The 18702-nt window shown below is 42.8% G+C and overlaps 1 protein-coding gene across 2 annotated transcripts; it reads right to left on the bottom strand.

Moving 5' to 3' along the window:
- Positions 1-204: 204 nt before the first annotated feature.
- On the bottom strand, positions 205-17779 carry ASB18 (ankyrin repeat and SOCS box containing 18). 2 transcript variants are annotated; one of them, XM_040357537.1, is made up of 5 exons: positions 17572-17779; positions 9663-9930; positions 4925-5423; positions 4249-4362; positions 205-592 (listed from the first exon to the last, which is right to left on the bottom strand). In XM_040357537.1, the coding sequence occupies exons 1-5, from the start codon at positions 17729-17731 to the stop codon at positions 401-403; spliced, it is 1233 nt and encodes a 410-aa protein (XP_040213471.1). In that variant the 5' UTR covers positions 17732-17779; the 3' UTR covers positions 205-400. The 2 variants fall into 2 exon arrangements, with proteins under 2 accessions (XP_040213471.1, XP_040213470.1); XM_040357536.1 differs by lacking the exon at positions 17572-17779 and adding an exon at positions 13935-14233.
- Positions 17780-18702: the final 923 nt, after the last annotated feature.

Genomic DNA, 18702 nt, shown 5'->3' with positions numbered 1-18702 from the left:
CCAATGACCGGATGTCTCCTGGGACACACACAAGGTCCCAGAAGACACCGCTCCCCATTTCCCAGGAGGCAGCACGAGGAGGAGAAGAAAGAAGACCACCGCGGACAAGAAAGTGGCAGATTAGGACGATTTGCCATTTATTTCTGGTAAGTATAAAAATATATATTTATTTATTTATTTTTTCTCATTTTTTGTAGCCTTTTTGGCTTTTTTTTTTTTTGGTGGACCTCTGCTTTAAAAGAGGCAGTGAGCAGGCAACATATTGCCTCCTCACTGAGGGCAATGAGCCCTTACTGTTTTTATTTCCCCTGTATAACATTTAAAAATTAATGTAAAAATTTTAGAAGCAGGAAACCGAAGATCTTAAAAAAGAAGTATAAAAGTAGAAATGTATGATAAATTAGAGCAGGCAGCCACTCTGCTCGGTGATAAGCAGCAGATAGTCTTTTATGACTGGTGGGACCGGTAATAAAGGAATAAAAAGGTAACACTGACTGCCAAAATGTTTTCGCAGAGTAAATCGGCACAAGTGCTGCAGGGAGCGGACGCTTCCAGACAGATTGAAGAACGCTGTGTAGAAGGCGCGGTGCGTCTAGAGAAAGAGAGAGACAACATGGAATCTGAATTATCTGACAAGACAGGTGGATTGTATCAGGTCTCATGTATGGTGACAAGTTTTACAAAAACATACGGCCATTTCATGTGTTAAAAAAAGAAAATTTTTTGCTTGAGTGACAAAAGAAAGAAATTATAGTTTTATCTGTCTTTCACATTGTATGTTGAGCTGCTTTGATCTGTGTTGAGCAACACAGGCTTAATGCAAAGACACATAGGGGGAGATTTACTAAAACTGGTGCACACAGAATATGGAGCAGCTGTGAATAGTAGCCAATCAGCTTCCAGGTTTGTCAAAGCTTAAAGAGTTTGTAAAGGAATTTTTTTTTAATCTTAATAGCTTCCATTACCTTAATGCAGTGCTGTTTTCATGTCCTCATTGTTCGTTTTTCCTCTCAAGTTGCTGTAATTCTTCTCTGATCTCCACACTTCCTGGTTGTCTGTTTCCTGATAACCACAGTACTGGGAGCTTTCTCTCTGTGGTCACTAATCAATCAGTTTCGTTTTCCAAACCATCACTGCCCTGTATTGGCTCTGTGGCTCTGTACATCACAGAAGCAGGAAACATGCAAAAACGAAACTAGAAACTGCAGGTACATTATATGATTGATTTTTATCTATTTTTAATAATTTTTTAAAAAGAATCAGTTAACTATTATGTCTCTATACCCTGTAAACAGTCATGTTTTCCTTTACAACTCCTTTACCTGACCAAGCTGGAGTTAGAAGCTGATTTGGTTACTATACATAGCTGCAGCTGATTCTGTGTGCACCAATTTTAGTAAACCTCCCCCCATAGAATTGATTTGTTTTCAATGTGTTCCTGTTCACGCCATACAGGTGCCTTGGGATTATCACATCTAATTGGAGGCAGGGTGCATTTGCAGGTGTGTATGGTGTAGGTACAGTTTTGAAAAAAAACAATACAAAGTGGAACAAAACCTTTCCTAAACTTAAAAGAGAAGTATGGGTTTCTTTTTTCCCCCCATTCATACTTACCTAGTTGGATGCTGCATCTGTCCCCCGACACCTCTACACTGAGAACCGAGTAATCGAACCCTGCTGATCGCTTGTTTTTCTGAGCTCTGTGAGCAGAGAGCTGCGGACTGTCAGTCTCCCTCCACGCTCATTGAAGTGCTGAGCTATGGAGGGGGCGGGGGCGGCCGGCTCAGTCTCTCAGTGGCTCACAGAGATGCTGAGCCGGGTGTCAGTGCAGGCACCTGGCGGATCCAGACTTTATTGTTGTGATGACGCGGTGCCTGGACTGATTCCTGTGACGTCAGCGGAGAGCGGACTTCAGACCTCTCTCTGCTGAAAACAGGTCACAGCCCAGCCAAATGAGTTCAGGTTAGACTTCTCCTTTAACCACTTGCTGACCAGCTCACGTACACTTACTATGGCAGGTTGGCTCTCCTGCGCGAACCAACGTACCTGTATGTCGGTCCGTGCAAGATGGTTAGCGGGCGTGCATGCCCACCGCACGCCATCGGAAAGAGTGCCCTCTCGATGTCTGCCGGTCACCCGGGATCACTGTGTACAGAGGCAGAACGGGGAACTGCCTATGTAAACAAGGCAATTCCACATTCTGCCTAATGACATGTCAGAGATCTTCTGTTCCCAGTGATCTCTGTCATGTCCCTGGTAGCCCACCCCCCCTACATTTATAACACACCGGGGGGGGGGGGAACACACTTAACCCCTTGATCGCCCCCTAGTGTTAACCCCTTACCTGCCAGTGTCATTTTTACATTGTTCAGTGTATGTTTATAGCATTGATCAATGTAATAATGTCACTGGTCCCCAAAAAGTATCATTTGGGGTCAGATTTGTCCCCACTAAAAATCGCAGATTGCCGCCGCCATTACTAATAAAAAAATTGAAAAGTCCCTAAATCTATCCCGTAGTTTGTAGATGCGATAACTTTTGCGCAAACCAATCAATATACACCTATTGCGATTTTTTTTTTAACAAAAATATGTAGAAGAATACATATCGGCCTAAACTGATGAATACATTTATATATATATATATATATATATATATATATATATTTTTTTTTATATGCATTATAGCAGAAAGTAAAAAAAAAATATGTTTTTTTTCCAAAATTGTCAGCTTATTTTTTTGTCTATAGCGCAAAAAATAAAAACCGCAGAGGTGATCAAATACCACCAAAATAAAGCTCTATTTGTGGGTAAAAAGGGATGTCAATTGTGTTTAGGTACAGAGTCACACGACTGCGCAATTGTCAGTTAAAACGACGCAGTGAAGTATTGCAAAAAATGGCCTGGTCATTAAGTGGGCAAATCCTTCCGGGGTTGAAGTGGTTAAAGTATATCTAAACTTTATCACAGTTTTTTTTTTATTTTGGATAGAGTGGAGATGGATTAGAACACTTGTAAGTTTGTATTTCTGTCTATGTCCCCGTTAGGGAAATTCACACTCTCTATTTGTCCTGTTTTGTTGACAATGGTCATCAGCACAAATAGATGGGAGAATCTCCCCAAGACATCAATAAAACTTGACAGAATGTCTACCTTTCCCCACTCTATCCAAAAATAAAATTCCCTAGAGATACACTAAGGCCCCTTTCACACGTGCGGACCGTATGTCCGCATTTTCATCCGTCTCCCCATAGGGGAGAGCCTAAGTTAAAATTGGGCACTAGAGGGAGCTGTCAATAGGTAGGGCTATCACTTTGCTTGGTGCTGAACAACAGTTGAGATAAGATATCAGGCACACACAGAGGGCATTGTTCTTTTTTTTTTGTATAATCTTTATTTGTGAACGGCATTATAGTACAGCACAACACATGTTGTCAGGAGCATTTTGCAGCAAACAATAAGCCGTTCATTTTCCAACATAACATAAAAAACAAATTAACAAATTGACAAATTAGACATCGAGACACAATGAAATGTATAGGCACATCGAGACCCAATTATTCTAAATAATGTCGCTAAGGCCCAGGGGCCGGGCAGCGAGGCAAAAGTGGAGGCCACCCCAACGCATAAAACACAACCAATAAAAGAGGGCATTGTTCTTAATCAGTCGGTCAACATGATTGTGAAAAGAAGCAGTAAAGCACAATGAATTTGTAGCACTGCCAAGCAGGAAACAGAGCCTGAGTATGTAATGAGTTAACATGGATACCCTATTTACATACTGTAGATGCTCACACGTTCTACAGGAGGTTCCTCTGCACCCCAACAAATAGTGGACTGAGACAGTGGGTAAGTAGAAAACATATGAAAATCTCATTTAGCCCAGGTTCACACTGACAGCGGGAATGTGAACTCGCACAATTTCATACCTGCATGTCAGTCCCAACTTCAGGGGTGATTTCAGAGACATCTGTGCGGGTTTCTGTACAGATATCAACTGAAATCGCACCCCAAAGTCGCCAAAAGTAGTACAGAGAGTATGCGGCATTTCACTGATTCGTAAAATGAGGCATTGCACTGATTCGGCCGCTGCAATTGCCGCCAATAGCCGACGATTTGTCATGTGATTTGACATGCCAAATCGCATACGAAAAAGGGCTGAAATGTGAACCAGGACTAAAATGTATGTGAGCCACATTGGCCAGGGGAATACAAGTAGTGGTATGATTTATACATTAGAGAGCCTCACCTGGAGGACATCATCTGGAATGTCCTTTCTCCATTTGCTGTAGATTCGTAGGCTTAAGTATGAATTGTAGAGCAGAGAAATGACATCGGGGAGTCCAGAACAGCATTGCAGCACCTGACCAACACAAATTTATATTATGTCATTGATATGGCTGACATAAAAATGGCCTGCCAATATCATTTACTAAGCTCTGGTGTACTTGCATAGCTCCCAACTGTCCCTGATTTCGAGGGACTGTCCCTGATTTGGAGCAATGTCCCTCTGTTCCTCATTCCTCCTCATTTGTCCCTCATTTGATCCGATCTATATAGATGTATTTAAAATGCACTTTTTATCTATCAAAAAGTGTTTTCCAGTGCTAAACCTTTCATCTGATTTCTAAATTGCTGCATTTGTAAATTCCAAAAGCCAATATAAAGGAATAGTAGTGGTAAAAAAAAGAACTTGTGGGTTTACCCAATCTTGTTTTTTTGTACAATTCTCCTTTAAGGGGGCGTGGCAAGGGGGGTGTCCTATGCCTGCATACTTTTGCTGATAGGTGTCCCTCATTCCCATCTCAAAAAGTTGGAAGGTATGCAATTGCACTTGCAAAGTGCACAGTCTAATTGTCTTTAGTAATTTAACCCCTTTATAATTAGGACCAATTGCCTAAACAATTAAATATTTTATTGATTACCTTCCCAAAAGCTTCTGGATAGACACATCTGGCACCGTGATTGAGCAGGGCACATACAGAAAGATGAGTCTTCTTCTGCCTGTAGATTTCTGCATTTTGCAGGACACAACTAAGTGGTTGGACTCCGTTATAATCAGCAGCATTCACATCCACCCTGGCAGCTAGCAGTAACTCTACCAGGCGGTTTTCAGCTTTTCGGCATGCATGATGTAAGGGTCTCCGTTCTTGCTGGTCCTGAGCCTCTGGGTCTGCACCTTTCTTTAATAGAAGTCGGCATATCTCAAGACGGCTTTCCTCTTCACCACCATTGTCCGTGCATGCTGCAATCAAGGGAGTCTCACCCTCGCCATTTCTGGAATTGATAAGTGCTCCACGACGTATATACAGATCAACATGATCCAAAAGCCCAAGTCTTGCTGCAATGTGCAGTGCGGAATCTTGTGTTGTGTCTGTGATCTCATTCACAAGGGCTCCATATTGCAAGAGTAATTCTGCACACCTAAAAATATAGAAAATTACAACATTTGTCTCCAAATCTAGACAGTAATACTGTATATATTATCCCTTTAAGAGCTGTAAAATTATGAACGCCCATAAAGCAGCAACAAACTACAGTAACCAAAATTGTCCATAAGTGACACTTTAAAAGCCTTTTATAGGTCATCATTTAACTGTGAATGATGGCCCTAGATTTATTACTTTCACTCTGGCATACAAGGCAATATCTACGACAATTGCTGTTTTTTGTACATGGGCACGCTCATTTTTGTAACTTTAGTTTTTTTAACTTTTAATAAACCTATTTTTTTAGCACTCACACATCACGATAGTCATAGTGTGATACTGATTGGTTGCTTCCAGCAAAAAGCAGGTAGTACACATACGACTATAGCGGTTGGGAGCATGCTGCCATCAACATGAGCCTTTCGTTGATGGTAGCAAAAGGGATAAATAGCCACATGACCTCTGAAAATTTTTACCTCCTTCCTAACCAGGACATTTTTTACTATTCTGCACTGAGCTACTTTCAGGCCTCGTACACATGACCGAGAAACTCGACGGGCGAAACACATAATTTTGCTCATCGAGTTCCTTGTGAAGCTGTCGAGAAACTCGACAAGCCAAGTTTCTCCATTCCAATCAAGGAAATAGAGAACATGCTCTCTTTTTGGCTCGTCGAGTTTCTCGACAGTTTCCTCGACGAAAATGTACACACGACCGGTTTCCTCGGCAAAAAAATATCTCCCAGCAAGTTTCTTGCTGGTTTTTGCAGAGAAACTCGGTCGCGTGTACGAGGCTTAACTGGTAATTGTGCGATCATGCAATACTATACCCCAAAAAAAAGTATGTCTTTTTTTCCCCACACAAATAGAGCTTTCTTTTGGTGGTATTTGATCACTACTGTTTTTTTGCAATATAAACAAAAAAAGACAAATATTTTCTACTTTCTTTAGAAAATGTCCAATAAACTCAAATTTCATCATAAATATAGGCTAACATGTATTCTGCTACATGTATTTGGTAAAACCATTCCCAGTAAGTGTATATTATTTGGGTTGTGTGAAAGTTATAGCGTATATAAACTATGATAAATATACTGGAATTTACGCAGGTTTTACTTTCTGACTGCCTATCACATTTCTTCAGGTGCTAAATTGCCAGGGCAGTACAAAAACCCTCTAAATTACCCCTTTTTGGAAAGTAGACACCTCAAGGAATTTGCTGAGAGCCATGTTGAGCCCATGGAAGATTTTATTATATTTAAATTTAGATTTAAATTATATATTTCTCACAAAGGCCATTGGTATATGTGGAATTACACCCCAAAATACATTCTGCTGCTCAGTGGCGGCTGGTACTCTATTTTCTGGGGGGCCGCCTCATTCGTTTGGTCGGCCGATCAGGCAGTTGGTCAAACCCCCGAGCCCCCGTCGGTCGATCGGTCAGTCGGTCGATTCGTCAAACCCCCCCACCACCTCATCCGTCCATCAGCCCAGCACTTACCCCATCCAGACCACGGGCAGCCTCCACCTGAGTCTCCTCCTCTGCTCCTCCCTCTGCTCCCAGCCAATATGTTTGCTTCTCCTCTCAGCCAATTGGGTCTTGGGTCAGACTTTTTGGGAGCCTAGCTGCGTATGGGGCCCGAAAACCAATGACCACATTCAGGCTTTCAAAGGGCGTAATTTCCTCATTTCACTTCCTCACTACCTATCACAGTTTCAGAGGCCCTGAAATGCCAAGATAGCACAACCCCCCCCCCCAAATTACCCATTTTAGGAAAGTAGACACTCCAAGATATTTGCCAAGAGGCATGTTGAGTCTATGGACGATTTTATCTTTTTGTCACAAGTTTTTTCAAAATAAAATGTATTTAATTTTTTTTATTTTTTTTACAGAAAGTTGTCACTTAAGTGATATATTGCTCACACATGCAATGGGCAGCCCTCAAAAATTCCACTCGCCTGCTCGCATTTTGCGAGTGGATTTTGAGGGCTGGCGAGTATGGTCTGCCTGGGAGTGGGGAAAGGGGGGGGGGGAGCACCACCGGCAGCCTGTGTTGTATGGAAGCTGTTCTCCCAGCGATCGGAGGGGAAGAGAGAGGAGAGCCTGCATGCAGACGCCATTGGTTCTGGGTCTTCTTCGTCCAGTGTGGCACCCACCTTTAGGGTGGCCACATCACGGCGCCCGGCGTTATGGCCTACCTGGCTGGGGCGGGCGTGCCACGCAGTGTTTCTGGTTCCAGGGTCATGTTGGCCCATTACATCTGAGCAGCGATGGGGACCCAGTAAGCGACTGGGTTCCCACCTTTGAGGATCCCAAGTGGTATTGCTGTTCGGTGGGGAGTCCGTCTGAAGAGCGCCAATGAGAGGCTGGGGATCCAAAAGGGTTTTGACAAACCACCGGGGATCAAGGTAGCTAGATTGATCACCTGTCAGTCGGTACCTAGGCGACAATAAGAAGGAGATCCAGGCGTAATCCAGGCAGTTACCTCCGTAACTGCAACCCAAGAGGGCCTGTGGCAGAGGCCTCTCCCTGAAGTCCATTCAGGAGGGTCTGTGGCAGAGACTTTATCCTGCAAATGTTCGAGTGATACTCCGGCTGCCAGGTCAGTGAGAGGGGCCTGTCCGGGTACACTAAACCCACTCAGGCTGGAGTGGTACGGAAAGTGTTACATATGGGAACAGGACTGTTCCAAATACTACACCTGAATCTGCTGTTCTCCATCTTCCTGCAAACTCTATCCCTTTCATCACCAGTTCATTGTTTTTACCCGGCTGGGTAATAAAGAGCACAGCAAAGACACTTGTTGCGGACATTCCTTCACTATTGCTATATGCACCATTCACCCCTAGGAATTCAGAAGAACCACGAGGTACATGTGCCACACAAAACAACCAACAGCTCCTCCGGGGGTAGTGCAACATCAGTATAAAAACAACTGTTCTGTGAAGCCCTGTGAAGATTTGTTAGAGAGCCTTAGCACCGGCATTATGAAGGCCAAGGAACACACCAGACAGGTCAGGGATACAGTTAAAGATAGACATTTAAAGCAGGGTTAGGTTATAAAAAAAATATCCCAAGCTTTGAACATCTCACAGAGCACTTTTCAAATCATCATGCGAAAATGGAAAGAGTATGACACACCTGCAAACCTAGGAAGACATGGCCGTCCACCTAAACTGACAGGCCTGGGCAAGGAGAGCATTGATTAGAGAAGCAGCCAAGAGGCCCATGGTAACTCTGGAGGAGCTGCAGAGATCCACAGCTCAGGTAGGAGAATCTGTACACAGGACAACTATTAACGTGCACTTCACAAATCTGGCCTTTATGGAAGAGTGGCAAGAAGAAAGCCATTGTTGAAAAAAAGCCATAAGAAGTCCCATTTGCAGTTTGCGAGAGCCATGTGGAGGACACAGCAAACATGTGGAAGAAGGTACTCTGGTCAGATGAGACCAAAATTGAACTTTTGGCCTAAAAGCAAAACGCTATGTGTGGTGGGAAACTAACCCTGCACATCACCCTGAACATACCATCCGTGAAACATGGTGGTGGCAGAATCATGTTGTGGGGATGCTTTTTTTCAGTAGGGACAGGAAAGCTGGTCAGAGTTGATGGGAAGATGGATGGAGCCAACTACAGGGCAACCTTAGAAGAAAACCAGTAAGAGTCTGCAAAAGACTTGAGACTGGGGCGGAGGTTCACCTTCCAGCAGGACAACGACCCCAAACATACAGCCAGAGCTACAATGGAATGGTTTAGATCAAAAAATATTCATGTTGCCTATAGTTCTACTTTAAGCACAAATTTCTGCTAAATTTATGGGGACTCTTTTCATGCTGCCCCCCTGCAAAGTGCTGCCCTAGGCCTGGGCCTTGTTGGCCTATGCCAAGATACAGCGTTGCCCAATATAGGGTGTAGTCGGGGTTGCGTTCTATGCCAGTTTGTTTTTGCCAAATATTTCTTGCTACTGTTCACCAATTTACAGTATATTTTTTGCGATTGTTTAACTGTTTGCAGTGTTATTACTTTTGTTCATAGTTCTTTTATCACGGGGGTACTTGCAATACATACTTCACACTCAGTCAGGTGTGTCAGAGGGAGTTGTGCTATTTGCAAAGTTGTGGGAACAGGAACAGGGAACCTGGGAAACAGTATCTTCTTCAGGGGTAAGCGATACATATCCATATAGTGGATTGACAAGGCAAATCAAAGCAATGCAATCTCCACCTCATCCTACCTTAAAGAGGTGTTTATCTGACATAGATGTAGAGGAGTCTGCCCAGCATCACTGCGTTTGTTGGGGTTGGCACCATACTCCAGTAGTAGTTGAACACAGTCATCATGTCCTGCAGCACAAGCTTCATGAAGAGGAGAGCGCCCTCCAGGGGCAGCATTGGGATCTGCTCGCCTGTGCAAAAGGTATCGTACGCACTCAGCATAACCACGGGAGCAAGTGATACACAAGGGAGATGTTAGTTCTTGGGTATACTCCAGGGTCCACAAACCTATGACAAAATTAAACAATTAAAGAACATGGAATGATATAAGAAAATTGGAAAAATATAGGCATATACATATTATATGGGATGCTAATGTTAATGTACTGAACATTTTTGGTATGTCCTGCCTGCTATGAGATTAAAGGTAATAGGATATGGGTAATTACTATATTAGGAAACTCTATTTAAGTCACTGAAATGCAAACAAATTTCAAATTATTACTGTTAGCATCCTTAATTAGCTTACACACAATGTATGCTATATATCTGTATTTTAACATACACATACTGGTGTATATGCCAGCTGAAGAATAAGCATTAATAAGTACAAATACAAGTAAACCATAAGAACCAATCTGATTTATTATTTTAACAGTTTAAAGTAGACAGGGAAATTAAATATAATTGCTGCTGATAGGTTGCTAGAGTCTGATTCCTTTCTATCTTTAAATAATCTAGATTTTTATACATACACACAAACATACATATTATCATTGGATCTTTAATATTATTTTCAATAGGATGACAAGGGAGAACAAAATTACTTCAAATGTTCCTTCTGGATCATATAAGTGTGTAGAATGCATTATTCCACAGTAAACCTAAAGCATCAGTGTAAAAAAATATGGTTCAAATATGTTTAAACCAAAAAACAATGTGGATGGCAATAAATGAATGAACGCACTCCTTGAAATAATCATAAACAGTCCATGCAAAACTTCCTTGTGCATAATGATGTCATGACGTCAGGCTCTACCCTATGTGTGTTGTCACAACTGACGTCATCTGGAAACACGTAGGGCGGAGCCACACATTGTGACATTGTCAAGCATGAGGAAATGTATTGATTTTTTTTTTACATTCATATAACATAGTGAAGCCATTTTTCATTTCTGTAATATTGGTATCTTCGGGGTTTTCTGTTATCCTTCCTACTAAATGCCTAGGATGAGGTGTAACATAGCTGTAGAGATATTGGTAGTGATGTCACCTCTACTAACAGGAATTCTTCTGTTGGGGTGCCATGTATACAAAGTGAATATGGCCATATCAGCCCTCCTGGGGCTATGCTAGCTCTCAGCCTAATATAATGCAGTCTGTCAGTCCAGAACACGATGATGTTCACACACTGCTCCTGCAGCTACTATCTCCAGGGATTGGCCTGTTCAGTGCAGACAGACATACATCCATGGTGTGGTGGTGCACCTTCTGCTTCCTGGCAGCACAATAAGCAGAAGGTAGAACCCTGGGACAGTGAATCCCTGAACCATAAGAAGCAGGTAGAACCCCGGGATGGTGAATCCCTGAACCATATTGAGCTCCCATACCATAAGCTCCCACACCTGTACAATCAGAAGGTTCTGGTGACCATTAAAATATGGACCCAGGGTTGAAGGCTTCATTCCACCCAACATGCTACAAAGCCTCGAGGCTCCTGGACCCATACCAGGATTTACTAACGTGGAGAAAACTGAAAGGTCAGTTTTCTCCTATTGGAACACACATCCTGGAAACCCTCAACCTGAATGGAAGACAAGACTGGGTACCACCAAACTCTTATTACTCTGTGACACTATCTATCTATCTATCTATCTATCTATCTATCTATCTATCTATCTATCTATCTATCTATCTATCTATCTATCTATCTATCTATCTATCTACCTATCTATCTACCTATCTATCATATTAATCTATTGGGGGAAGCACTGCATTAGGTTGTGAGTTTTTCCTGTATATTATGAGGACATTGAGGAATTTTAAATCAATAAGCAGCTGCCTATTTAGTCTGTAAACAATACATGCACTGAAGCTGTCAAGATTTGTTTATGTATTCCTATTGTTAAACTTGCCTCTTTTTTTTATTGCTCACATCAAAGTAATTATAAATTATTGTATGACGATATTTATATATACACATATTTACACAGTATCTCACAAAAGTGAGTACACCCCTCACATTTTTGTAAATACTTTATTATATCTTTTCAGGCGACAACACTGAAGAAATTACATTTTTGCTACAATGTAAAGTAGTGAGTGAGCAGCTTGTATAACAGTGTAAATTTGCTGTCCCCTCAAAATACCTCAACACACAGCCATTAATGTCTAAACCGCTGGCAACAAAAGCGAGTACACCCCTAAGTAAAAATGACCAAAATGGGCCCAAAGTGTCAATATTTTGTGTGGCCACCATTATTTTCCAGCACAGCCTTAACCAGAGCTTCACAGGTTGCCACTGGAGTCCTCTTAAGCCTCGTACACGATCAGTCCATCTGATGAAAATGGTTTGAAGGACCGTTGTCCTAGGTTAACCGATGAAGCTGACTGATGGTCCGTCGTGCGTACACACTATCAGTTAAAAAAAACGATCGTGTCAGAACGCGGTGACGTAAAACACAACGACGTGCTGAAAAAAACGAAGTTCAATGCTTCCAAGCATGCATCGACTTGATTCTGAGCATGCGCAGGTTTTTAACCGATGCTTTTGCATACTAACGATCGGTTTTGACCTATCGGTTAGCAATCCATCAGTTACATTTTAAAGTTTGCTTTTTTTAAACAAAGGTTAAATAACCTATGGCACCCACACACGATCGGTTTGGACCGATGAATACGGTCCATCAGACCGTTTTCTATCGTGTGTACGAGCCTTTACATTCCTCCATGATAACATCACAGAGCTGGTGGATGTTAGAGACCTTGCGCTCCTCCTCCTTCCGTCTGAGGATGCCTCACAGATGCTTAATAGGGTTTAGGTCTGGAGACATACTTGGCCAGTCCATCAGCTTTACCCTTGGGGAGCGTGTCTGCAAGGTAACCCCCTTGGGAGAGCGCTTCCCAGAGGGGGTTATCTGATGCGGAGAGGAGCCGAGAGAGCTGTTGGGGGACCCCAGAAAACGGCGTTCGAGGCCACACTGTGCAAAACGAGCTGACATGTTTGTTATTTAAAAAAAAAAACCTATAGTGTCACTTTAAGATTACAGCTTCCTTAGCTGAAAGGGATAGGAGAGTTTAGTGCTACTTTAACTAGTTGCCGACCAGCCGCCATCATTCTACGGCGGCAGGTCGGCTCTCCTGGGCGAGAGCCCGTAGCTCTACGTCGGCTCTTTTAGTAGCCACTAGTGGCGCGTGACTCCAGTGCGGGTGCCCGGCGGGCGCGATCGCCGCCGGGCACCCGCGATTGCTCGTTACAGAGCGGGGAACGAGAGCTGTGTGTGTAAACACGGTCATGTATGAACAGAAGATCAGTGTTTCCCCTAGTGAGGCCACCCCCCCCACAGTAAGAACACACCCAGGGAACATACTTAACCCCTTCCACGCCCCCTAGTGTTAACCCCTTCACTGCCAGTGGCATTTTTATAGCAATCCAATGCATTTTTATAGCACTGATCGCTATAAAAATGCCAATGGTCCCAAAAATGTGTCAAAAGTGTCCGAAGTGTCCGCCATAATGTCGCAGTACCGAAAAAAATCGCTGATCGCTGCCATTACTAGTAAAAAAAATATATTAAGAAAAATGACATAAAAATACCCCCTATTTTGTAAACGCTATAACTTTTGCGCAAACCAATCAATAAACGCTTATTGCGATTTTTTTTACGAAAAATATGTAGAAGAATACGTATTGTCCTAAACTGAGGAAAAAAAAATTTTTTTATATATTTTTAGGGGATATTTATTATAGCAAAAAGTAAAGAATATTCCTTTTCTTTCAAAATTGTTGCTCTATTTTTGTTTATAGCGCAAAAAATAAAAACCGCAGAGGTGATCAAATACCACCAAAAGAAAGCTCTATTTGTGGGGAAAAAAGGACGCCAATTTTGTTTGGGAGCCACGTCGCACGACCGCGCAATTGTCAGTTAAAGCAACGCAGTCCCGAATCGCAAAAAGTGCTCTGGTCTTTGGGCAGCAATATGGTCCGGGGGTTAAGTGGTTAACCGCAGTTAGCCATATAAATCCAAAAACTGCTTGGGATGAGACTAACCCTTAGACAAACGACACCATACCTGTGAGGCCAAACCTTGCAGGTGTCTGAGATTGGTACCCCATCTCCTCTCCTCTGATGCTCAGAACACAATTTGCATGTCTGTCTCCCAGCAGCTGGACAAGGTTGAGGTTTCCTGTCTCCAGTGCAGCAAGGAAAATGTTCTCTGGGCCCGGATGCTGCTGGTAGCCCATCTCAGTTATGACCTGCAGCTTGTGCATGACCCTGCTCCGTACACTCTCCTCCATCCTCAGAATTGTTCACTAAACATGCCCACCTGTTTAGTATTTATAGGAATTCAGATGTGTGTGAGACGTGGGAGTGATACTGGGACAAAGTAGTCACATGAAGACTACACAAAGCTGCTTGTGATTATACTATCGGCAATATGCCCAGAGTCGCATTCTTTCTCAGCTACAATATAAATATATGTACTTCTATGCTGCATACAAGCACTGTGTAGTGTGGAAAGATGCATAACAACAACATGATGTAGTCCAGGAATCATGGGGTCAGGTGCTGCTTGGCATCCATCTACAAACAGTTGAGTTTTCAGACTCAGACATCAAACATTATTTGACAACTGTTAGCACTAATCATTAGACAGTAAGTCATCAGGATTAAGTCAATGTACACAGTTTTTTGGAATTGAGAATTATTTTACTTAAAGTTCACCTGTTCCCAGACCTTACATATTAATGAATTAATGGAAATTAGAGCTGACTACTTCCCTCCTTCATGTGCACTAGCAGCTCCCGGCAGCTCCTAAACTTGAGTTTAGGAGCATTTGGTGTTTTTTTGCCAAAGCTCCTAAACTCAACGCATGCTCGTCATACGCGATGACGTCACCCCGTTCTTGCCTTTCAAGAGAACCGCGGTTCTTTTGAAAGGAGAGTCTGTACACTCGGGCGGCAAGAGATTCTTGCCAAGAATCTCGTCGGGAAAAACGTTGTTTTCTTCCTGACGAGATTCTTGCCCGTGTGTACAGGGCTTCATAGTTAAGGGAGGGGGCGCATAAACACACTGGTTAGTTATATAGCTCCTCTTTCCATTTGAGCTTTAATATTTTCATGTTATGGAAAATACAAAAGGAGAAATAGGAACATCCCAGGGCAAATACAGATCCAGGACCAATGGCAGTGAGATCTCAGAGTTGAAGTCTCTAAGATGTATAATGCCCCGTACACATGATCATTTTTTTTCGTCTGTATAAACTCTGATGGGTTTTTCAGATGGAATTCCGCTCAAGCTGGTTTGCATACACACGGACACACCAAATTCCGACTGTCCAAAATGCGGTGACGTACAACACTACGATGAGCCTAGAAAAATTAAGTTCAATGCTTCCGAGCATGCGTCGACTTGTTTCCGAGCATGCGTATTTTTTCTCCGTCAGAGTTCCATACAGACAAACAGAATTTCCGATAATTTTTTTTTCCATCTGATGGAAAAAGTCTGATGGGACATACACACGGTCGGAATATCCGATGAAAAAATTCCATCTGACTTTTTTCATCGGAAATTCTGATCATGTGTACGAGGCACAAGAGGTTAATGTATGACTCAGCCCACCTGTGACTCAGTGTTCATTGATATCTGAAATATCACTTTCAGGCAGACCAGTGTCACCAAGTCTCACTTCATGCTCAAATACAGTATAAGATTTAGTTGGCTTTACCAGCAAGCCTACCTGTAGTCCAACTATTTGCCAACAGTAAACCTTCAGACCATTATAGTACACCTATCATGGGAGGGGCAGAAGGGTGACAATGCTGCCTTTTTGTTGAATATGTTAGATCCGGGGGTCTCTCTTCTAATGAAAGGGTCAGTCTGTCTTTTAGAATTTAACCTCTCTGGCGGTATGATTATGACAGATTTTTGGTGCTCAAAGCGCTACATTGTTTTGCATGGAAATTTGGCGTTTTACATTGTAGGCCTGTAATTCTTAGGAATAACTCACTTAAATCTGTGCAAACAAGAGTCTAGTAGACATCCCGGGTATGATAAAGTTTGAAACACAAAATCATTAATAATATAATAAATAACTACAAATAATTATAACAAATAATAATATAATAATAATAAAAATTATTCAATAATGTAATCAAATCAAAATCACTGAAATTTGCTCAGTTGCAGAATTGTCCCTGTCATTACTTTTATTGTTTGATGACGAATTTCCCCACAAATCGCTATCACTCAATTCTGCAAGTGATTCTAATTTATTATCTCTGTTTTCTAAACCACTTTTGACGTAAAGGGACACTTTTTGGTTGCTATGGACAATCTAGTTTCCAGGCAGAAAAAAAACAATATTTATAATATAAAAGTGCATGCAGGGCACTGGAAAAACCACTAGGGACAAAGCGGAAGTGAAAATAATTGATACAGTACTGTAATCTGTAAGATTACAGTGTACTGTATCTATACTGTGTTTTCAATTTTTTGAATTTGGCTCCGTGCTCCATCCCCGTGCGTCGCAATGCTAGCAGGGAACGGAGCTCGGCACTCGTGAATCGAGTGTAGAAGCACCCAGCTCGCACACACAGCGGGGAGACATCGCAGGATCCACGGGACAAGGGTAAGTAACTTTACCTTTACCTGGATCCTGCAATGCGATCCTGAGTGTGGCTCGAGGTTACCTCTTTTGATAGTGAAAATTCACCCTGAGTCACACTCAGGATTACCGCTAAGGAGGTTAAAGCGGAGGTCCACCCGAATTATTATTTTTAAAAGCCAGCAGCTACAAATACTGCAGCTGCTGACTTTTAAAAAGTGGACACCTACCTGTCCAGCCCGCCTGCGATGTCGGCAGCCTTGGCCGAGCAATCACCATCCTCTGTGATTGGAATCAGGAAATGAAACGTTATGGCTTCACTGCCCGGTTCCCTACTGTGCATGCACGAGTAGCGCGGCGCGCCCTCACTGGTCCCCTCTCTCTCCTGGGACTAGTGTGTATCCCAGGAGACAGCATGGAGGGGGAGGGATGGGAAGTCTATGCCCAAAAGTGGGTGCAAATACCTGCCTTAGAGAGGTATCTGCACCCCCCCTCCCCCCGAAAGGTGCCAAATGTGACACCGGAGGGGGGGGGAAGCGGAAGTTAAATTTTTGAGTGGAACTCCGCTTTAAGGGGGTCTGACTGTGCCCAGTAGAAGTAAACAATGCCTGATCTTTGGTATTAGGACTAGAAATAGTTAGTGTTGCTGGGAGGAATAGTGCCCCATTTTTGTTGTCAGTGGAAGGAATTATAAACCATCGTTGATGTCAGTGGAAGAATTAGTGCACCATTGTTGGTATCAGTGGCAGGAATATTGCCTCAAGAGCTGGATAAAGGCAAGCAAAGGGTGCATCTGGCCCCAGGGCCGCAGTTTGGAGAACACTGTGACAGATACTCGAGCTATATATATTTTAACCCTTTCTGCAGCACTGACCCAGAAGGAGCATACATCAAATGAAAATAGGAGAAGTCTAAATTAAATTTTGCTTTGTTTCAGGTTAGTGACTCAGGATGTATAAAAATCAAAACACTAGCATTACAGCAAGACTACTAGAATAGGACAGCACTGGTAACATTCATAGTTCCTCATCATTTAAAAGCAAGATTTAGTATGGAGTAAAAGATAACAAAATATAAAAAAAAGTAAAGGCACAGCACAAACCATGGTTCCTGCAGTTCCATCTCATCTCCTCTTCCCCAATCACCAAGGTGTGATTCACAATCTCCAGGCACTCCTTGAACAGAAGAATGATGCCCTGTATATCTCCTTCACAGAAGCAGCGCAGAGCGTACTCATCATCCCAGGCGTAGCTCCCCCACATGTTGCACTGAGTGTCTGCTGTGCTTTGCACCCTGATGGCTTCCAGTGAGCGCTGTCAGGGTAGAGTTCAAAGTGACATGATCCTGTTGCTTTACTCTGTGTCCTGGCCTAATCCCACCAGCTGGACATCATTTCAATTCTAATCCATGCAGGTTGTCATTTCTTTTTTTATGACCACACAAAAAGTCATGAAGCATTAGGATGAGGATTAGTAAAACAGTGAATGGCCTGAAATAGTAATGGAATGCATGCCATAATACAGCAGGAAGGTAGCTAGCAATGGCAATTCATTACATTAAAAGGTTTCTGCACCACAATAGTCCTTGTGTTTTCATCTTCAGACCATCATCCTTATCATATACCTGCTCTATTCCTAGTAAAGTCTAATAAAATGCTAACATGGTTTGAATAAAAATATATGAGCAAAAAGGATGTACACCTGTATGATTCTGTTTGTGTAGTTGTGTGATCAACATTCTCCTAAAACATTGCACAACCAAGAAGGTGAAGTCTTATTTCCTGGTTCAGCTTTGTAGCTTCCAGTTTATCCATTCTGCACAATGGACCCTGAATTATCTTTATCACCTGCAGACAGGGCCGCCATCAGGGGGTACAGGCATTACACCTGTAACGGGCCCGATGGTCCCCAGGGGCCTATTTTTTTTCCGTCTGACCCCCCACCTTTAGCAACTTGCGGCAGGCCACCCCCCCCCATTTTTATTTATTTATTAGTTTTTCCATATGACTTTAGCAACTCGCAGCAGGAGAGAGAAGACTTGATTTGACTTTGTTTTGGTAAGCAAAACCCCCCCCCGTCACCCCGTCCAACTTATTAACTTGCGGCAGGAGAGAGAAGAGATGAACTTTTCACTTACCACAATCCCCCCCTCCCCCACTTATCATCAGGAGAGAGGAGGCGCCCCCCCCCCCCGGTTCTCTGCTCCTGGGGGGCCCTGCCTGCAGAGAACATGG

The sequence above is a fragment of the Rana temporaria genome, chromosome 6 (genome assembly GCF_905171775.1).
Source record: "Rana temporaria chromosome 6, aRanTem1.1, whole genome shotgun sequence".
Classification (NCBI taxonomy): domain Eukaryota; kingdom Metazoa; phylum Chordata; class Amphibia; order Anura; family Ranidae; genus Rana; species Rana temporaria.
The sequence above is the reverse complement of the archived record's forward strand: the minus strand, read 5'-3'. Positions and strand labels throughout refer to the sequence as shown.

Bases quoted from the DNA above. Each gene is read 5' to 3' on its own strand.
- ASB18 (XM_040357536.1), bottom strand. From the start codon at position 14,160: ATGGAGGAGAGTGTACGGAGCAGGGTCATGCACAAGCTGCAGGTCATA. The intron at 9,931-13,934 runs GTATGGTGTCGT...ATTTTGTCATAG, and splicing joins TGCAAGGTTTGGCCTCACAG to GTTTGTGGACCCTGGAGTAT. The intron at 593-4,248 runs GTGAGGCTCTCT...CTCTTTCTCTAG, and splicing joins TTCCAGATGATGTCCTCCAG to ACGCACCGCGCCTTCTACAC.